This window comes from Vigna unguiculata, chromosome 4, assembly GCF_037176805.1.
Source record: "Vigna unguiculata cultivar grain cowpea cultivar isolate G323 ecotype 2 chromosome 4, ASM3717680v1, whole genome shotgun sequence".
NCBI classification, from domain to species: domain Eukaryota; kingdom Viridiplantae; phylum Streptophyta; class Magnoliopsida; order Fabales; family Fabaceae; genus Vigna; species Vigna unguiculata.
The window spans coordinates 49252585-49275386 of NC_140795.1; the positions used below are offsets into that span (position 1 = coordinate 49252585).

Consider the following 22802-nt stretch of genomic DNA (forward strand, 5'->3'; position numbering starts at 1 on the left):
AAAGTTAACCACATTGTATAATACCTTTTAATAAATGAAATATATATATATATATATATATATATATATATATATATAATTGACATTAAAATACTACCTGTATTATTGATCAAAAATATTAAATAAGTCCTTATATTTTGATTAGTCCCGTTCACATACCTTAGTCGGTTCACATGATTCTTTCCCAAATTTTTTTCATATTTTACTTATTGATATATTTATGATTTTAAATAAATTATTTAATTATAGATAAAACTAAATTAATTATTGAATTTAAAAAGAATAATAGTATTTATTATCACCCTTTTACTTCTCACTTACTATTAATTAATAGTTTTGTAACTAAATTGGTAATATCATATCCAATAGAAAAATAATTTTAAATTTTAACTTCAGTATTTTACTATTAATACTTTTAATTATTCAAATTTGTAAAATCTATTAGTCATCTTTGAACTATATGAATATTTCACAAGAATAAAAAATACATTTTACTTGATTTTTTTTTGTCAAACAAGATTATGAAATAAAATGGAAAATAATTTTTTTGCACACAATTACATTAAAAGAATATAACTAAAAATTGTAGTTTTGACTTAATTATTGATGAATTATTCATTAATTTCTTTTATAGTTATAATTATGTTAAATTATGTATCCATTATTATTATTATTGATATGTTATCAATAGTGATAAAATATATAAATTTTAAATATATTAGTTTGGTCTCTAAAATTAATGGTCAAGATCTGTCACTAATTCCAATTGAGTTCATATTCTTAAAATATAATGTAATTTGATTATTTTCGTTAATTTTGTATCAACAATGTTAACTAATGTGTCACATGTTAATTAATGTTTTTTTATTTATTTAATTTTCTTTTAAAGCTGACACGTGATATATGAATAACTTTGTTGACACAATACTAATTAAAATGATCAAATTGCATTATATTTTCAAAAGTACAAACTTAATCAAAACTAATCAAAATATTAGGACCCACTTCATATTTTTTAATAAATATAAGGACCGAGTACTTTAACTAAAAAAATTTAGTTTTAATAAATTTACAGTGTAAAGCAACAATTTTAAATTGAAGGTGTAAATATGAATACATTTATAAGTAACAAAGATAAATAAAAAAATATTTGTTTTACTTCCTATTTTACTTACGAGTATGTTTATTTTTATTCGTATTTATTAACGAATATGTTTCTTTGGATAAAGTAATTATCGGGATTTGTTATTGAAGGGTTATTATCACCTAAGTGATATTACCAACTTAGATTGATTGTAACATTCGCTCAAACGTATACTTAGACTAAAATGATCAAAAATACATTTATCACCATACTAATTTTATAGTATTAATCAATAAAACATGCAAATACTATCTATAACTATAACATATTCGTTTATATATTAATATTCTATTTTTCAGATGAGGACGGGTTAAGTACTATAACTATGTAATATCATATATGTAATATTACTAAAATGAAACTTCTCTCCAATGTAATTAGACATTCTTATATGTACCATAAAGGTTGATTATTTAACAATAAATAGTAACTATTGTTCATCCTTAAAATTTGTTTTGAGAAATTCCTTAATAAAGACTCAAGAGAAAGAAAAAAGAGAGAAAAAGAATGAAATCAGTTCCTTGCTAAATTATAGTTAATTAAAATAAAATACTTAGAAAATAAATTTCATTTGAGAGACTAATTAGCATACATATACACAAGACAATTTAAGTTTATAAAGAAATTAATTAATTATTAAAAAAAGTTGGTTTAAATCGTGCTTATTTTGAATTCCCAGTGAAAAAAAAAAGGTTAATATATTGTAATGGAAGTAAGTAGAAGGTTTAAATTTTGATTGAAAGTGATAATATATAGAAATAACAAGAAGGAATTTTGGAATAGTAATTGATAAATATAATGTGATGAGTAGTGATGGAAGATTGATTAAAGTGATTGGATGGAATAATTTGATTCCATTTGGTGTAATGAAATGGAGTTGGAGTAAAAGATGATCACATCGGTGGTATTGAGTTTGAGCTGTTACAGTGGCAGGTGTTGTGTTTGTTTGAGACTGAATAGTTTAGTATTATAAAAAATGTTGTCACAACTCAACACACTCGGATGACGGCAAAGGAAAGTAGCGTTGAGGTTGAGGTTGAGGTTGAAGCTACGCCTGAGCGAGCGTCCATTGGAGAGACACACACAGTTCAACCCTTCAATTCAAGCTTCTGCTTTCGAATCCACCCTCTGCCACTCGATCACTGGTTTGTTACTCTCTCTCTCTCTCTCTCTCTCTCTCTCTCTCTCTCTCTACCTGTTCCGTGCCTCCTTCACCCACCCCTGTTTCTGTTCTCTGTAGATTTACTTCATATCACCTAACGCTATCAAACTAAGAAAAAGAGAGCTTGCGAAAGACAATTTCACTGATGCTTCGGATCACACGCACCAATTTCATTGCTTACAGATCCACTCGTTGATTCGCGATCTGAGCTGCAGAGTGTCGAATAAAAACCCTAATCTGTAATCTGTCACCGGAATCGGGAATTTTACCCGTACAGAAGGTGGCTCAGCCCTTGCGTCATGCGTTTGCGCATGTTCGGTTCTCCTCCTCGCGTGTTTTTGTGATTGATGGTAGTATGAGAGATATGCACCGGAATTCTACTGGTAGTACTAATAACAGCACTAATAGTAATAATAAGATATCATCGGCACTGAGGCTGTCCTCACCTCAGCAATCTCTAAGACGCTTGGGACTGTGTTCCCAGATAGCAACGGGGGAGCATTCCTCTCCTATTGTCTTCCCCGAAAAACGTGCCAAAGTGAAGGCTTCCAGGAAGTCCAGTGTCCCCACTACCATTCGTCCGGATGATCAGGACAACAGCAAGAATTTCGAACATAGGATTGACATTGGAGCAGGTGGAGGAGGAGATGAGAAGTCTGATTTGTTAGGATACGTTGTTTTTTCTGGAAAACTTGTTTTGGATAAGAGAAAAATTTCTACAAATAATAATGCTGATGCCCAACAAACTTCTGACGTTACCAACCAAGATGCTGTAAATGCCAAACTAACAAGCAAGGCCTTGGCTTGGGGCTCCCAAGTGCTGCACCTTGATGATGTTATCTCGGTAATGCATTTGCTATGGTTCAATACTTTTGTGGTAGGTGCTAGGGAAAAAAAAAATTCTAATTGGTTTTAGTCCGTGTTCTAAACAGGTTTCTTATAATGCTGGTCTCAGACATTTCACAGTGCACTCGTACCCATTTAAAAAAGCTTCATGTGGGCTTTCTTGTTTCATAAAATCTCAACGAAGTCGCAAGGACTTTCGCTTTATAGCTTCTAGCATAGAGGAAGCACTGCAATGGGTTGGTGGATTTGCAGATCAACAGTGTTTCGTGAATTGTCTTCCTCACCCTTTATCGTCCTCAAAGAAGCAGGCATCCTCAGAATTATTTCAATCAGACACCCCTCCAGAATTGCTCTTTAGATGTAAAACTCCACCTAAGATGCTTGTAATTTTAAATCCACGATCAGGTCGGGGTCGTTCAAGTAAAGTTTTCCATGGCATTGTGGAACCGATATTCAAGGTATGCTATACTCTTTCTTGGATTCTATGTCCTGCATATATTGTTATTTTCATCATTGTGGTACTGTGCATATTGTACTTTATGGTTTCAAATATGAAATTAGAGATGTTCACTGTTTAAAACAGCAGGACATTGTGCAAGACTGGTAATTATAGTAATTTCTATATTATGTCTAGTTTCTCATTGTCTGTCAACACATTGGTCTTTCATATTATTACTACTATTTTTATTAATATTATGTCAAATCAGTCTTTGATTTCAACACTTCAACCATTATAGTTAAGTACTTGTACTATTTTATATATAACATGCAATAGGAAGGATAAAATAATGCTTTATGAGACTTTCTTACATGTATCTACGGCATGTACTGTGACAGCTTGCTGGGTTTAGATTGGAGGTGGTTAAAACAACATGTGCGGGTCATGCTAGAAATCTTGCATCAAGTGTGGACATCAGCACTTGCCCTGATGGTAAAATCGTTGTTCTTTAGTCTACACGTGTGCTGAGTGTTGTTTTGTTACTTTTTAAATGTTTTTTTCATTTATACCACTTCTCTGGCGTTTCTTTCAGGAATTATCTGTGTTGGTGGTGATGGAATAATCAATGAGGTAAGCCCTTCATGTGTTGTGTGCTGGATCATAAGCTATCTAGGACTAATTGAAAAAAATAATGGATATCTTTTTGTGTAAATTCCAGCGGTTCAAGGCTTCTTTCATCATCAAAATAAGAGTGGTAGTGGAATTATTAGTTGTTTTGGTAGGAACTGGATTAGTTCATACACGGAACACCAAGAGTGATGTGTACATCTTCTCCTCAACTGACACCAGAACAGGGGTGTCTAATACATGTATACTAGTACTGGTATTAAAACTAATTTAAAATAGAAAGAAAACCAATTACAATCCATGAATTCAAGCATATTGCTCCAAATGCACCACCGATTATTTATATTCCCCACACTTTTCCTCTCATATCCCCAATATGATCAGACCGGAATTTGAGCGCTCTTTCCACTACTCTGCCTTGCTGGTAGTTAGATCAGATGTGATCATAATACGTCCCATGGCCTCTTGAGCATTTATTTCCTTCATACCCTCTTTTGCATATACATATAGTGATAGGAGGTTTGCTGTCGTTCTGTTGTAAAAAGTTTGTCTCAAGCTTCACAATAGGTTTTCATCTTGTTTCTTCCTTTATTCTTTTTCTCCCTAACAATTTCTCTTTCTTACCTCAGAGAAGAGTACGCACTACTAGTGCTTAAGTATTAAATGTTGATCCTAGAATGTTTTTTGATGGAGTAAATTACATTCTGTCAGTCATCACATTGGGGATTGTTAAAATGATATAACCTTGCAAATTGTTCAATAAACAAGTTTGAAATCAGAAAAAGGAGTGACAATGACAAGTTTACACGGAAAAATCTAAACCCTTCATTCTCCTTTCTTTATTTGAGAGTATGTAGTTTAGTCAAGTCAGACCGGAAGAGATTTAGTTTCTTGCCAAAGTGAATATCTCTAGAAAAAACAGATCATGAATAGAATAAAAACTTTTTTTTGGAGAGGTAAGAGTTTATTGAATATATGATGATACAAAAACTCACCTAAGGTGGTTTGGTCATTTAGGAGGTCATCAATGAAGATCTCATTTAGAAAGCTTTGCTTTAAATGTGTTTATTAAAAAAATGGTCTTCATAAAATCCCAGTGCCCATTTTTAATTCATAAAGCTGACTCTACTTGATAGGATTAAGCTTAGTCACATTGATTTTTCAAATCAGTGATCAGAGAGATAATCACCAAAATGTTTCCTTTCCTCCTTCAATAAGAAGATAGTATTATTTAGAAAATGGGGTAAAAAATCATAGCCTCATATGTACCTGCTTTCCTACCCTTGATTATGTCCCAATCAGCAGACTTAGAATCACCCAATTGAGAACATCTGTTAGAATATACAAAAAGAAAGGGTCTCCTATTGTGAAGATGTATTGAATATCTATATTCAATCATTGTGTAATGTGTATACCTTCTCTATAAATAAAGAATAACTCCTTTCATGCAATCGTATCTGTCCCTCATAATTTATATAAATTGTTTCAAATTATTAAGGTGCTGTGTATTGGCACAAATATGGTGTATTTTATACCCCATCATCTTTTGAATAAGGATATTAAAGGTTGTGCTTTTTATAGGAGTACTGTTCTTATCATCACACACATACAAACATCATTAATGATGGGCAAGTTATATGACATTGTTGGTCTGTAGGTTCTTAATGGTCTCCTCAGTAGAGACAATCAAAAGGAAGGAATATCTATACCTATTGGAATCATACCGGCTGGTTCTGATAATTCACTCGTATGGACTGTTCTTGGAGTCAGAGATCCGATTTCTGCAGCAATGGCGATTGTAAAGGTAGCATTCTTTCATTTTTTGCTCTTCTAGTAAGTGATGGGTATGTAATTAATACCTTTTATAGTTAGGATCAGACATCGATAACATTGGTTCCTATCCATGTTCTTGATATAAGTTGACCATATTCTTTTTGTATTGATATTCATTCTAAATAGGCATTGATAAAACTGTTCACTCATTCATTACCAGCTTTCAGTTTCTGATTTATCCATTTTAGCATCTGTTTATACCAGATAGTCTAGTCATAGTTTGAAAGGAAAGCAAAAATAAGTACATTTCATCCCCCAAGAATGGAAATGACTCTATGTGCGAGTGAGGAGGGGGTTACATTCTTCTCCTTCTACAACCTATATAAGACGAATTGTAAACATGAGTTGTTCAGAGAACGAATTAAGTGCCGACAATTTTTTTCCCTTTTCTTTGGTTAAATAGTTGGACATTTATTGGCAATATGTCACTTCTGTTTGCCATGTCGGCAGTTGTGTAGATTTCTGGAAATCTTACTCTTAATAATTAATAAATACTGACATAATACATTCTGTTTCTGGTTTCAGGGGGGTCTTACTGCTACTGATGTCTTTGCTGTTGAATGGATTCAGCAGACTGATAAAATTCACTATGGATTAACAGTCTCATATTACGGTTTTGTTAGTGATGGTAAGTGAATGAAGTGTATACATTTTTTTAGTTATTACTAAGGCAGAAATTATAGGATAAATGAAGGAAATCGTTTGCTTTTATTACATTGTTCTTTCCTTTGTTTCTTATTGTTGCTACATTTCTTGAGCAGCTGAATTTTAGTTCTTAGCTCTATATTTTGAAGACCATGTATGTATTGGGAATTTTTGGCCATAATTGGCCTTAATGTTGATTTTATTGTCAAGAACCAATCATGTCATAAACTTTTATGTCTAACATGCTTCTCTAGACAAGAGCCTTTTTGCCCTGAAGCGTAAACAATGCACAGGCCCACCTCACTAGGTGTTGAAATTCAAATTTTAGAAAAATGGTTCTGGCATTGATTTAATTCATGACCAATTAATAATACCATGTTAAGAACCAAGCATTCTAAGTGAAGGCTCTTGAATGGTTCTTTAATATAAATAAACTTTTTAGTTAAAGTCCTTTCTCTTTAGTAACCTTTGGTAATTAATGAGATGGTGCTAGGGGAAAATAAAACCTTTATTTAGAATTTAAACATGAAGGTAGTTGATTGATGCACTGATACAATTTTTAAGGCCCAAATTTAAATGGGCATTAAGTGTCTTATGTATTTTTCACATTTCAGTGTTGGAACTTTCTGAAAAATATCAGAAGCGCTTTGGTCCACTACGGTATTTTGTTGCTGGATTCTTCAAGTTCCTGTGCTTACCACGCTATAGCTATGAAGTTGAATATCTTCCAGCTGTGAAAACAGAGAGAGAAGGAAAGATTTCTGGTGAAAAGGAAGTAGTTGACATGTCAGATCTGTGTACTGACATCATGAGCAGATCAAATAAGGATGGAATGCCTAGAGCATCTAGTCTTTCAAGTATTGACTCAATAATGACTCCAAGTCGTATATCTGGTGGGGACCTGGATACCTGTAGTAGTACCCATGCTAGCACTGAACCTTCTGAATTGGTGCGCGGTTTAGATCCAAAGTCTAAACGCCTATCATCTGGAAGGGGCAATGTAACAGCAGAGCCAGAAGTTATCCATCCTCAGCTGCCTCTATCAACAACTCCAAACTGGCCAAGAACCAGATCTAAGTCAAGGAATGATAAAGGATGGACTGGATTGACCACAACACATGATACCACTCGATGGGGGAATACTGCAACAAATGATAGAGAGGATATTTCATCAACACTGTCTGATCCTGGTCCTATCTGGGACGCTGAACCAAAATGGGATGCTGAACCTAATTGGGATGTGGAAAACCCAATTGAGTTGCCAGGACCATCAGATGACACGGTAATGGGATCTACAAAGGAGGTTGTGCCTCGTTTTGGGGACAAATGGGTTGTGTCAAAGGGACGATTTCTTGGCATTCTGGTCTGTAACCATGCATGTAGAACAGTTCAGAGCTCTCAGGTGGTTGCTCCCAAAGCTGAGCACGATGATAGCACACTAGATTTGCTCTTGGTTCATGGGAGTGGTAGATTGAGGCTCTTGAGATTTTTCTTACTTCTACAAATGGGTCGACATCTTTCACTGCCATATGTTGAATATGTCAAGGTATTTGCATTTGTAGTTGTTTTACTCCGTGTTTTCTCAGTGAACTCTGTTGAAAATCACTGGATTTTCACACTAATATATTCTGATGACTACACACTGGGTAAAACCACCTAATGATGTAACTCTGTGTGTGCGCGTGTGTATATATATTCCAATCTTTTGTCTTCTTTCTCGGAAGACTATAATTTACATTTGTGATTAGTTTTGAACTATGTAGGTACGGGTATCTTAGAATGATGTCCTTGTTAGCATATCTGGCTGTTATTTTATCCTGGTAATTTGAGCATATGTATCTGTTAAAACTTCTGCATCCTGGTAATCTGTTGTAGGTAAAGTCCGTGAGGATAAAGCCTGGGAAGCACACTCACAATGGATGCGGTATTGATGGTGAGCTTTTCGCGCTCAATGGACAAGTAATTTCTTCTATGCTTCCAGAACAGTGCAGACTTATTGGTCGCTTTCGTTTATGATAACTGAGTTCTTTTCAATTCTTTTATGGGTTCTGGGAAGTTTAATGTACCTTCTCATATACAAGTCCAGATACCCAATTTGTCTTTAAAATTCCTTATCGCTGTAACAGCTGAGCTTTGTAAATCTTTTGGTCCGGTTATATGTATCTGTTGTTGCTTGCTTACCTGTCTTCCTTATTTTGGTTTTATATATAGAAAAAAAAAAAACACTGCTCATTTATGCACTTCCTGCAGCAAGAAGGTTGAATGTATTGATGATCACCATTTCCTCGAATGGTCAGTTGATTTTCTTATTATAAAGCTTTTGATCGTGATCTTGCTTCTCAATATCTGGTTATCATGTTTGGTCTCCTCCATTTACTGTTTTCACCGCATGGTGTAATCTTGAGATATTGTCGGGTGTACATTCAAAGTTTTTCTAAATACAAACCACGTAAATGTGATCGACCATTCAGAAAGGAAATTATATCTAGATCTAGTTGATACAATTTTTTAAAGGACTCTATAGGGTCAAGTAAGAAAATTTGTTTTACCAGCTCTAGAAGTGGATGTTAAACCTTGGCAAAACGGGACTGAGTAGGAATCTATTTTGAGCACTCTCCATAGTTATTGAACAAAGTTGTGAAGGGTTCCAATACAGGAAGAGTATCTTGATGTCAGTTTAATTAATAAGACAAATTATAATCTGTTGACCTTTCCTCAAATAAAAGAGAAATTAATCTGCATTTTTTTAATTACTACAGCAAATATATTTATTTGACTACTAAAATAAAATAGAATTATTGGAACTAAAAGAGAAAGAGAAAGACATCATTATAATAGGAAAGTGTTACTTTATTTTTCACACTAGTGTAGAAAAAAGATTTTTTCGGACCCAATAAAATTACAGTTTTTGAATGCATATATGCTTCCATATGTAATTGATGTAAATAAGAACGATGTCTAAAGAAAATTGGTGAGACGGTAAGAGGCCAAAATCTACGAAATTTTTTCTTCAAAAAACAAATATGATTTGAGAAAGAGTAAAAGAAATAAGAAAAAAAGGTGTGTGTGGTTATGATAAGTATGAAACGTAGATGCAACCTAGGAAAGAAAGGTCCGAAAATAATAGGGAAGAATAAACATAATAATTACAAACAAAATGCGAAAGAAGAGGAGAAGAATGATTGAGATGAATGGATATGGATATTGGAGGAGTGTTGCAGAATGGGTCACGTGTCCTCTTCCCGGGTGTGACTTAGATTATTATTTTTATTATTATCAGAAGATAACTACATAATACTGAGATTATTTATCCATTATACAAAATTTGGGGTGGAGGTTAAGAAAGGAAAGGGAACAAGGAAACCCTTGATTTGGACGTGCAGAAGACAAGAGAGAAGATAGAAGATAGGATAGGATGAACAACACAAGTGCGCTCAGAGCAGGTGCTATGGCATCGTCGATGGTGAGCGTGTCCCCAAATTGTTACTGCAACTGTAATTGCTCATCGACGACGATGATGCATATGAGGAAGACGACGAAGATGCCTTTGTCAGTTGCAATGAAAAGCAAATTCGTTCGTGGTGTTCGGTGCGAGGTTGCCATAAACGCGGTGGAAGAGTCGACAACTTCAGCAGAGGCGAAGGTTGGAGCGCGGGTTAAGGTGAAGGAGGGTGTGAAGGTTTACCACGTCCCCAAGGTTCCGGAGCTTGACCTTACGGGTATGGAAGGTGAGATCAAGCAGTACGTTGGCCTCTGGAACGGTAAGCGAATCTCTGCCAATCTTCCTTACAAGGTTCAATTTGTCACTGAAATCCAAGGTCGTGGTCCTGTCAAGTTCTTGGCTCATCTCAAGGAAGATGAATTCGATTATCTTTAGCTTCTCCTTATTTGTATGTCACTCACTTCCCTCATTATTACAATACTATTACTTCTACCGCTGAATAATCAAATCATCCATGTGATGTGATGTTATCTGCACTGCACCCTTGTTGTGTATAATGTAATCGATCCTCCTCTTCATACCTTGCAATTTTAATCCTCTTTAATTTTCACTCTACTATTACTCATATTTTCGTTGCGGTTGCACCTTGTTAGAGACATCATTTATCTAAAATCTCCTCCGAACTCTATTTTATTTTGTTTTATTTTTTTGCAATTCCTGCCTTCTCTCAATCAGTATTGCAGCAATTGAAACAAATCTTCAGAAAAGAAGAACTGCAACTACTTTCTTTTACAACACACAATTACAATATTACAACACAGAAAACACATAATTTCCCATTAGCCAACTTCTTGTGAGTCAGCCACATAAACTTTAATTGCTTGGGTAAACCATGTAACTCCTTTAACTGCTTCTTAAAACTGAAATAATACTTTGACAATTGAAACATCAATAAAGTTTGAATTTTAGAACCGCTTACATTTTCCACCCTTGCTTTAAACTTCCATTACAACATCTGATTTGAATTTCAGAAAATAAATCCAACACATTTGGGTTAGATCATCTACAAAAAAATATAGTAATGATTACCTTTAAGGGCGAGGGTTCTTTGAGGCTCTCCAAGTGGCTCTTGGGAATGGAAGCCTACTTTGCTTACCATATTAACAAGCATGACAATACGTAGAAATCACTTCAAAATCAGGTAAATTATTTACCATTTCATATTTTTGCATTTTGAGAAGCCCTTGGTAGTGATAATGCTCAAGCAAGCCTCTTGTGTTACAACCCAGCAACATTTTCTTTTACTGAGAAAACTACATGCTCCTCCAAAGTTGGATTAAGTGAAAAACTTTTGCCTCTCATTTTCGCCTTGAACCAATCTTGACCTGCAACAACCTTGATTAAGCATCAATTGTCTTCAAAAACACCTTAAAGCCTCTTTCTAATAATTGACCGACACTCAGCAAGTTTTTGTATAGTTTGGATACATCAGAAATTGTTTTATTTCCTACATGTGTTGCAATGACAATGGCTCCTATTCCTTTTGCTGCAATATAATCATCATGACCTATCTTAACTTTTGAAATTTTTGAAGGCTAAGTTTCCTGAAGAGTTCTTTGTCATGAGTCATGTAATTGGTGCACCCTCTATCAATTAGTCAGGATTCACTTGAGACATTGCTTGAAAAACAAGTTGCAATAAAAAATTGATCTTCCTCTTCATTTGCAATTTTAGCATCTTCTTCTTGCTACGCAAATCACAACTTCAAGTCCAAGTTCATTGCACTCATTACACTTAGCATCATGCCTTCTCCAGCGTTTAAATGGTGGATGGTCCATCTTGCTGCAATGCTTGCAAGGAGGATACATTCCCTTTGAACTTCCAGCTTTGTTTTCATTTTTGAAGGATCTCTTCTCTTGTAGCCCTTTATTGTTCTTGTGCTTGCAAAGAATTCAACAATTGTGCCAAGGTGATCTTGGGTAGTTCCTTAGTGTTTTCTTCTCTTGTAGCCCTTCATTGTTCTTGTGCTTGCAAAGAATTCAACAATTGTGCCAAGGTGATCTTTGGTAGTTCCTTAGTGAGGAATATTTGAAGGATCTTTCTCCATTTGCTTGCTGCTTGTTCATGTTCTTTTTATATCTCCCATCATCTTCATGTTTGACTGATATTCCTCAACAAATCTTTCTTCTCTTGTAGCCCTTCATTGTTCTTGTGCTTGCAAAGAATTCAACAATTTTGCCAAGGTGATCTTGGGTAGTTCCATAGTGTTTTCCAACGTGGTTATGGTTGAATCAAATCATTCGGGTATAACAACCAAACTTGTTTCAATAATGCGTGAGTCATTAAACTCAATACCAAGCAATCTTACTCCATTTGCTATGCTTAAAAGCTGTTCGGAGTCTTCCCTAATGTTTTTTGATTCCTTCATCTTTTGCAATTTAAAATCTCTAATAAAATTCAGCAGCTGCATGCCTTTAATTTGATCATCTCCATCATACTCCTTTTTGAGATATTCCCAAATGGTTTTGGCTGACTTTAAAGTCATGATTCTAGTGAAAATTGTTGGTGATACTACCACAAAAAGGCTGGCCTTTGCCTTAGCTTTTTTGGTTTTTCTATCATTGTTTTATTTGAGTCGTTCTACGGCTTCCCATATATCTAAAGCCTCCAGGTAGGCTTTCATTCAAACATCCCAAATATGATAATTTTCACGGGTGAAGACTGGTGATGCTATTGCTGATAGATTTGAATCTCCTTCCATACTTTTAAATTTTACTCTTAGGTTCCTGAAACAGTGAAAGAAACTCCCAAACTATAACGAGGGATTTTATTGTATCAAAAAGAGTTTCTATCTTCCAACAGTAGGTTGATACACATAATAGAAATAGAAATTAAGGACAAGAACAACAATCCCTCATCCTGCACCATATAACCTGGAATGACAGAAGTATGATTTAGAAAAGGCAGAGTAGAAGAATTTAGGGAAAATTAGAAGAGAGAATTTCAGAGGGAAATCACATACCACGCTCTACCCTCTTTCGAGTACAAAATCTTTGAATATAGAATTCTTTTTTCTTTGTCTAACACTTTTCCTGCTGCCCTCATTATTCCTTTCACCTTCCACGTGACTTTTTGGCATAACTAACTTTGTCCCATTATCCATCTCAGCATTATTTTGCATGCCTGTTTGATTTTACTCTTAGGTTCCTCAAGAATAAAGCTCTATAATACCAATTGTTATAAATATTCCTTCAAGAACTAAGCAGTATTGTAGCAATTGAAACAAACTCCTCTTAACTGCATCTTCAAGCAATTAAAATAATAGTGTCTGCATATTACCATTACATTAGATTGAAAGGATATATCAGATATGTTATCGCTGTTTGAAAAAGCAGGTAGACTAAATGAATGATATAAATTCACCTTCTGCTGTCATCCTGTCACTTTTGTTACCCGAGAGTTTAAATATTTTCAAGTTTAACACGTCCATCTTGTAACGATGTAAGATATTCACATTACACCATAATATAATCCATCTCTTATATTTTACCAATTAATGTTATTTGATTTGAATATTTAGCTTAATATTTTAATATTCATTTGTAAGGGTCTCTTTTTGGTAGATGCAATGGTATCCTTTGACAAAGCTGTCTTTTAATATTCATTGGTAGAATTCTTTTATTATTAAGGAGTCATTTTAAATTTAATTTAATCCTATAAAATCTATTTATAAGATGACAATTATGATCCATAATATAAATTTAATTGGTATAATAAAACATAAGTTTAACAAATGACTTCAAATAATTATACTTGTCTTAAAATATCCTTATTCCATCCTCCACTAACATCATCTCCAATCTTCATTCAACATTTTTAGCATCACCTCTATCAACGTCAAGCTCATTGATAAATGTGCATCATCCACGTGGACCAAAACTCTATTAAGCTCAGATGTATTTAAAGATGGATTACTTGAACTTCCTCCAGCATTAACTTCGTCTTGAGGTTGCGTATCCTTAACCTCTCCATAAACATTAACTCCTTCAATTATCCATTCATCACCAAATTGAATACAGTGCAAGTTCCTCCATATGAAAGTGCAGGATAAAATATATGAAAAAATATGTTCACTTCATTCACCTCCATTTAGCAACAATAATGTTTTTTTACTACAATCATGTTTATAATTAAACTAGCGAATATGTAACGTCCCATTTATTTATTAAACGAAATTAAACAAAACGTCACGCAATAAAGTATAGCAGTGTAGTCTTGAGGTCCTTAACGCAACTCCTACAACCTGGCACACCACGATGCCAACATAAAATAGATACAATTCTAATAAGGTGTGTAGAGTAAGAAATCATAAGACGATACAGGGGCCGTAGCCCTAAGGAATTCATGATTAAAATGACTCTAGCCCAGATGGCTAAGCTACTGAATCACCACTCCCTTGCTGACCACGAGAACCTCGCCCATCTGCTCCCCTCAACCAAGTTGATGATCATCGCAAGGAAGAACAGCCACATACAACACAACCATGCAACAAAACGGGTAAGCTAGAGCCAACACATACTCATCATACAGTCAAATATATTTTCATAATCTCACATCCATATAACAACTAAACATGTTATGACTCTTCATTTAATACACTATGACTCGACTCATCCGGATACGTATAACTTGGTCGGATTCAGCGGATGCTTACACTTGTGGTGGATACCTCTGCTCGACCCTGAGCTGCTCGATCCTGAGCTATGTGTTACAAGTGTTACGATGAATCAAATCTCCCTCACCACAAGGTTAGCCCTTACTGGATTTCAGGCCTCCTGTTACTCTCACTACAAGAGTCAGTCCGCTCTAGGTGAGACTAACTGGCTCCTCAGAGTGTCAAGATACAACCTTACCTTGAATCCTTACCTAGTTATACAGATGGGGCACCACCATGGACACCCACTAACAGGGGTCATGGGATTACGTCCCGACCACTGAAGCGTAACCTCGGAGATCTCTCCTAGAGACCCCAAGGAATTACACGCTGACACGGACCAACATTCATAAAACAACATTAGGAGAACATCAAAAGCATGTTTACAATTCCATACCCATCCATGAGATTTATTCCTCATGCGCATCACATTTTGAATCCATACCACTGATCATCACCATCCCATGAGTCTAGGGTCTCATCTCATGTCAATACCATGTTCCTTAAATTTCAAACCACACATTCATTTCGCATGCTAAGTCTCATACCAACCCATCATCCACAATTCATGAATCATGCCAAAAATATACTTCATGCTCCATTATATACAGATCACTCCTCATACAATCATACTCAACCAAAACAGATCATTCAGGGACCAATAGACATTTAAACACAGCACAGTCTCGCCCAACACCTCGCTCAGGCTGAGGGGTCTCGCTCAAGCGAGCCACCCCCTCCGCCTAGGCGAGGGCACAAGAACAAGAGCATAAGCAACGCAGGATCTCGCTTGAGCGAGTTGCCTGCTTGCACAGAAGTCACAGCGGGTCGCCTGGGCGACCATTCGTGGAGAAAAGGCTTAGGCGAACCTCTGTTAATCTCGCCTAGGCGAGACTAGCTCGCTTGGGCGAGTTTATCAGTGCCTGCCACTGTTTTCACCTGCAACAGATGCAAAGACATACCGCAAGCAACAATCCCATCTATCATACATCCAAATCAACAGGTAAACACAAAAGAGAATCACCAAGCACACAAAACCGCATACTCGCACCAAACAAACAGAGGATCCTAGCTTCCCGTACCTGGAATAAGCTAGCAAACGACCCAACACTCCCTCGACACCGAACGCACGAGCACAACAGCTCAAGAAGCGAATGGAAGAACTGAAAGGATAGAGAAACAAGAGCACGATATGGGTTACTTGGAACCCTAGCTGTGAAAGGAACGAAAAAGGAACAATGGAGACGAGAATGGCTAGCATAGTACTTACATGGAGTAGAGGACAGCTCCGAGCTAGCTTGAAGATGGCAGAAATCTAACCCTAGCAGAGCTCTTTGTGAGAGGGAGAAAAGGGTTGACGGCTGGGTCTTTTCTGAAAGTGAATGAAATGTGGAATTAGGGCAACACGAAGGGTACTTATATCATGGGCCAGCCTTTTAGGCCCACTGCTGCAGGGCATCCCTAAATATTAAGATGGCAAAATAAAAGGGGCCTTACATTCTCCCCAACAAGAAAATTTTCGACCTCGAAAATAAAGACTCACCAGGTAAACAAATGTGGGTGTGATTTTCTCATGTCCTCCTCTAACTCCCAAGTCGAGTCACCCGTCCTCCGATCCCAGATGACTTTGACAAGACTGACGGTCTTTCCACGACGTTCCTCAACCTTGCTATCCTCAAGAGCGATGGGTGGTACTTCCACTGTGAGATCCTCTCTGATCTGTATATCCTCAGCTTCCAACACGTGGGCCGGATCGAATACATACTTCCTCAGCTGTGACACATGAAACACCGGATGGAGGTTTGCCAACTGTGGGGGTAAAGCTATCTCATAAGCTACTGGCCCAATCCTCCTCGTGATCTGATACGGGCCAAGGAATTTAGGCGAAAGCTTCCGTGAGCGGAGAGCCCTTCCCACTCCCGTGGTTCGGGTCACCCTCAAGAACACATGATCTCCCGCTGCAAACTCCAAAGGCCTCCTCCTGCGATCCGCATAGGCCTTCTGCCTACTCTGCGAAGCCAACATCCTATCTCTCACCATCCTCACCTTCTCGGTGGTCTGCTCTAACAACTCGGGTCCAACCAACACTGCTTCTCCATCCTGATACCAGCAAAGAGGAGTCCTACACCTCCTGCCATAAAGAGCCTCGTATGGCGCCATGCCAATGCTCGCGTGGAAACTGTTGTTGTAGGTGAACTCTATCAAAGGCAATACCTCATCCCAAGCTCCCAGGTGGTCCAATATGCATGTCCTCAACAAATCCTCTAATGACTGGATCGTCCTCTCAGACTGACCATCGGTCTGAGGGTGATAAGCTGAACTCATGGTGAGCTTGCTACCCATAGCACTCTGCAGCGTCTGCCAAAACCGGGATGTGAACCGTGGGTCTCTGTCGGAAACTATGCTCGAGGGCACTCCATGAAGTCTTATTATCTCTTTAATGTACAACTGAGCCAGTTTGGCCATAGACATCCTCAAGTTCATCGCCAAAAAGTGTGCACTCTTGGTCAGTCGATCCACTATCACCCAGATGGCGTCATGTCCTCTAAATGTCCGTGGAAGATGAGTCATGAAGTCCATGGAGACTGTCCCATTTCCACACCGGTACCTCCAACGACTGTAGAATGCCACTGGGTCTCTGATGCTCCACCTTCGCCTTCTGACACGTCAGACAGGCAGATACAAACTGAGCCACATCTTTCTTCATCCCCTGCCACCTGAAAGTTTCCTTGAGGTCCTGGTACATCTTAGTCATGCCGGGATGCAAGCTAAGACGACTCTTGTGTCCTTCCTCAAGGATCAACTTCCTCACCTCAGCATCATCAGGTATACACACTCTGCCTCGAAACCTTAGTATGCCATCATCACTCACGGTAAAGTCTTTGGCTTCCTCTGATCCAAGTTGTTCCCTAACCCTGTTCAGACCAGCATCCAACAACTGCCTCTCTCTGATTGAGCCCAAGAAGTCACTAGATATAGTAAGAGTACTACACCCAATGGACTCAGACCCCAACTCCACCTGTAGCCTCATGTCTCGAAATTTCTCTAGTAGTTCTACCTCCTTAATCATAAGGTGTGCAGTGTGCACTGTCTTCCTACTCAAGGCGTCTGCCACTACATTCGCCCTCCCTGGGTGGTATTGGAGCTCGAAGTCATAATCCTTCAGGAATTCCATCCACCTCCTCTGCCTCATGTTCAGCTCCTTCTGATCAAACAAGTACTTTAAACTTTTGTGGTCGCTAAACACCCGAAACTGAGCACCATACAGATAGTGCCTCCAGATCTTCAAGGCAAAAACTATAGCCGCCAACTCCAGGTCATGAGTGGGATAGTTACGCTCATGTACCTTAAGTTGTCGTGAAGCATACGTCACTGCCTTCTTTTCCTGCATCAAGACGCAACCAAGTCCAAGATGAGACGCGTCACAGTAAACTTCAAACGGTTTCCCCACATCCGGAATTACCAATATAGGAGCACTCGTCAATATCCTCTTTAGCTCTTGAAAGCTCTCCTCACACCTGTCCGTCCAAGTGAAAGGTTGGTCTTTTCGAGTAAGCAAAGTCAGAGGCGCCACTATCTTGGAGAATCCCTCTATGAATCTCCTATAGTAGCCCACTAACCCCACAAAGCTCCTGATCTCTGTGGCTAATTTAGGACTTTCCCACTTTACCACTGCCTCGACCTTTGCCGGGTCCACTGCAATCCCCTGGGCAGATATCACATGACCTAAGAACTGAACTTCATCCATCCAAAACTCGCACTTGGATAACTTGGCATACAACTGTTTCTCTCTCAAAACACCAAGCACCAACCTCAGGTGTTCTGCATGCTCCTCCTGAGTCCTGGAGTAGATAAGGATGTCGTCTATGAAGACCACCACAAACTTATCTAGGAAAGGTCGGAAGATCCTGTTCATGTAGTCCATGAACACCGCTGGGGCGTTGGTCACGCCAAAAGGCATAACCACATACTCGTAGTGGCCATACCTGGATCTGAAGGCTGTCTTCTGTACATCATCAGCCTTTACCAAAATCTGGTGGTAACCTGATCGCAGGTCTATCTTCGAAAACACTGATGACCTATGTAACTGATCCATCAAATCGTCAATCCTCGGGAGCGGATACTTGTTCTTGATAGTCATCATGTTCAGTTGCCTGTAATCCACACACAGGCGTGAACTCCCGTCCTTCTTCTTCACCAACAACACTGGTGCTCCCCAAGGTGAAGTGCTGGGTCGGATGAACTGTTTCTCCATCAGGTCTTCTATCTGTTTCTTGAGCTCTACCAACTCTGCTGGAGCCATACGATACGGAGCCATCGATATCGGACCTGTGCCTGGGACTAGATCGATGGGGAACTCCACCTCTCTACTGGGAGGCAATCCCGGTACCTCCTCTGGAAACACATCCATAAAATCTTGGACGACCGGTATCACAGACGTCGTCTCTCCTCTCTCCACCTCCATATGCGTGAAGACCATGTAACACTGCGCACCGTCCTGTAGTTCCCTCATAACACCCTGGGAAGACACCAACTCAGGCTCCTCTGAGTCGGGAAACAACAACTTCTTCTCCCGACAGTCTATCAGAATGCGATTGGCAGAGAGCCAATCCATCCCTAAGATCACCTCCAACTCCTGTAGAGGTAGGCAGATTAAGTTCACCCTGTACCTGCGCCCCTCTACCTCCACTGGAAGCCTAGCACACAAGGACGACGTCCTGACTAAACCCGACGTCGGAGTAGACACCGCAAGCTCACACTACAGCTCGCGCACCGACAAACCCAACCGTTCCACACAAGCAAAAGACACAAAGGAGTGTGTCGCTCCAGAATCATACAACACATAACATCTCATCCCAGAAATCACACAATAACCCATAACAAGGTTACCTGAACCTGCAGCCTCAGCTCCGGTCATGGCATAGACTCTGCCCGTCGCCTGAGGCCTGTTGCCTCTGTCCCTCCCCTGATGCTGTTGGGGTGCCTGAACTGGAGGGCGTGTCGCTGCCCTAGAAAGGTTGGGGCAATCTCTCCCAAAGTGGCCTTTCTTGCCACAGTTATTGCACCTGCGGTAACCCTCCCTGCGTGGACAAGCATACCTCGGGTGGGGTCCTCCACATGTGTAACATTGCACTCGACCCTGCTGAGGAGGAAGACCCCTAGACCCCTGAGACTGATGGTGTAGTCTATCATATGGTCTCCTCCGCTCCTCATGTTTGGGCCTGGACCCAGATGGTCCACCGATCCTCTGATGCGGCTGTGGCTGCTGTGGGCGCTGACCTTCCACCTCACGCTTCATCTTCTCCATCACTCTGGCCTTCTCCACCAGAGCAGCAAAGTCCTTGATGGACAAGGGTGCCACCATCAAGCGAATATCTCCCCTGAGGCTGTTCTCAAACTTACGGCATCTCCACTTCTCATCCAGTGGCAGTGTATAGAAGCGGCTGAGATGCTTGAACCTCTCAGCGTACTCAGTCACGGTCTTCTCTCCCTGGGTCAACTGGAGGAATTCCACCTCCTTGGCGTACCGGATGCTGTCAGGAAAGTACTCTGATAGGAATCTCTCCCTGAAAATCTCCCATGACACGGGCTCATCCCTCTCCTCCAGGATGGATCTGGTGCTGCTCCACCAATGCTCCGTCTCTCCCGTGAGCATGTACACAGAGAACGCCAACCTGTTCTCTGTAGGGCACATCTTCGCATCATAGATGCGCTCCAGGTCCTTCAGCCATTGGTCTGCGGCGTCAGGACTAGTCTTCCCGTCAAACTTCGCCGGGTGGTGTTTCAGAAAGTCCTCCAGACTCCACTCCCTAACTGCAGGTCGTGGTTCAGGACCGAACACAGGGGCAGCCGCCTTGTTCTCCTCCAACTAACGGAGGGCCTCCATGTGCTACCGATGAGCATCCTCAGCAGCTACTCTCGCAGTCTCCATCTGCTGCATCACAGCCTGCTGCTGCTCCAGCGACGCCGCCTGTCGCTGCATGGATGCCTCATGCTGCTGCATCATCGCAACACTCTGCTGCGTCATAGCTGCTACCATCGCCTCTATGGCTCTGGCGATATCAGGTACGTCTCCCTAGGATGATTGCGAAGTCCTACAAGGAGGTGTCATAGACCACTGGCACATAGAAAATCACTTGGTTAGGCTCGATAAAGACAAAAATTCAACTAAGAACACTCAGAAGACATAGAGAAAGCTAAGCGGACATCCAAGTCCACAGACCTAAGGAATGACCGCTCTGATACCATAAATGTAACGTCCCATTTATTTATTAAACGAAATTAAAGGAAACGTCACGCGATAAAGTATAGCAGTGTAGTCTTGGGGTCCTTAACGCAACCCCTACAACCTGGCACACCACGATGCCAACATAAAACAGATACAATTCTAATAAGGTGTGTAGAGTAAGAAATCATAAGACGATACAGGGGTCGTAGCCCTAAAGAATTCATGGATAAAATGACTCCAGCCCAGATGGCTAAGCTACTGAATCACCACTCCCTTGCTGACCACGAGAACCTCGCCCATCTGCTCCTATCAACCAAGTTGATGATCATCGCAAGGAAGAACAGCCACATACAACACAACCATGCAACAAAACGGGTAAGCTAGAGCTAACACATACTCATCATACAGTCAAATATATTTTCATCATCTCACATCCATATAACAACCAAACATGTTATGACTCTTCATTCAATACACTACGACTCGACTCATCCGGATACGTATAACTTGGTCGGATTCAGCGGATGCTTGCACTTGTGGTGGATACCTCTGCTCGACCCTGAGCTGCTCGATCCTGAGCTGCTCGATCCTGAGCTATGTGTTACAAGTGTTACGATGAATCAAATCTCCCTCACCACAAGGTTAGCCCTTACTGGATTTCAGGCCTCATGCTAGTCTCACTACAGGAGTTAGTCCGCTCTAGGTGAGACTAATTGGCTCCTCAGAGTGTCAGGATACAACCTTACCTTGAATCCTTACCTAGTTATACAGATGGGGCACCACCATGGACACCCACTAACAGGGGTCATGGGATTACGTCCCGACCACTGAAGCGTAACCCCGGAGATCTCACCTAGAGACCCCAAGGAATTACACACTGACACGGACCAACATTCATAAAACAACATTAGGAGAACATCAAAAGCGTGTTACCAATTCCATACCCATCCATGATATTTATTCCTCATACACATCACATTTTGAATCCATACCACTGATCATCACCATCCCATGAGTCTAGGGTCTCATCTCATGTCAATACCATGTTCCTTAAATTTCAAACCACACATTCATTTCGCATGCTAAGTCTCATACCAACCCATCATCCACAATTCATGAATCATGCCAAAATTATACTTCATGCTCCATTATATACAGATCACTCCTTATACAATCATACTCAACCAAAACAGATCATTCAGGGACCAATAGACATTCAAACACAGCACAGTCTCGCCCAGCACCTCGCTCAGGCTGAGGGGTCTCGCTCAAGCGAGCCACCCCCTCCGCCTAGGCGAGGGCACAAGAACAAGAGCATAAGCAACGCGGGATCTCGCTTGAGCGAGTTGCCTGCTTGCACAGAAGTCACAGCGGGTCGCCTGGGCGACCATTCGTGGAGAAAAGGCTTAGGCGAACCTCTGTTAATCTCGCCTAGGCGAGACTAGCTCGCTTGGGCGAGTTTATCAGTGCCCGCCACTGTTTTCACCTGCAACAGATGCAAAGACATACCGCAAGCAACAATCCCATCTATCATACATCCAAATCAACAGGTAAACACAAAAGAGAATCACCAAGCACACAAAACCGCATACTCGCACCAAACAAACAGAGGATCCTAGCTTCCCGTACCTGGAATAAGCTAGCAAACGACCCAACACTCCCTCGACACCGAACGCACGAGCACAACAGCTCAAGAAGCGAATGGAAGAACTGAAAGGATA

General features: G+C 39.6%; 3 protein-coding genes across 4 annotated transcripts; 2 read left to right on the forward strand and 1 right to left on the reverse strand.

Moving 5' to 3' along the window:
- The first annotated feature begins 2003 nt into the window (after nucleotides 1–2003).
- Nucleotides 2004–10748, forward strand: LCBK1 (long-chain base (LCB) kinase 1). Of its 2 annotated transcripts, none has more exons than XM_028067673.2 (9): nucleotides 2004–2289; nucleotides 2385–3150; nucleotides 3239–3610; nucleotides 3990–4083; nucleotides 4184–4221; nucleotides 5876–6022; nucleotides 6577–6679; nucleotides 7311–8242; nucleotides 8572–10748. In XM_028067673.2, the coding sequence occupies exons 2-9, from the start codon at nucleotides 2662–2664 to the stop codon at nucleotides 8710–8712; spliced, it is 2316 nt and encodes a 771-aa protein (XP_027923474.1). In that variant the 5' UTR covers nucleotides 2004–2289; nucleotides 2385–2661; the 3' UTR covers nucleotides 8713–10748. The 2 variants fall into 2 exon arrangements, with proteins under 2 accessions (XP_027923474.1, XP_027923475.1); XM_028067674.2 differs by having other exon boundaries at nucleotides 2490–3150.
- On the forward strand, nucleotides 10003–10748 carry FTRA1 (ferredoxin/thioredoxin reductase subunit A (variable subunit) 1). Its single transcript, XM_028066665.2, has one exon. It carries the CDS (start codon nucleotides 10112–10114, stop codon nucleotides 10571–10573), a length of 462 nt encoding a protein of 153 aa, XP_027922466.2. The 5' UTR covers nucleotides 10003–10111; the 3' UTR covers nucleotides 10574–10748.
- An 8863-nt stretch (nucleotides 10749–19611) lies between these two features.
- On the reverse strand, nucleotides 19612–20892 carry LOC146887369 (uncharacterized). Its single transcript, XM_085672108.1, has 3 exons — nucleotides 20770–20892; nucleotides 20215–20721; nucleotides 19612–20019 (listed from the first exon to the last, which is right to left on the reverse strand). The coding sequence occupies exons 1-3, from the start codon at nucleotides 20890–20892 to the stop codon at nucleotides 19612–19614; spliced, it is 1038 nt and encodes a 345-aa protein (XP_085528234.1).
- Nucleotides 20893–22802: the final 1910 nt, after the last annotated feature.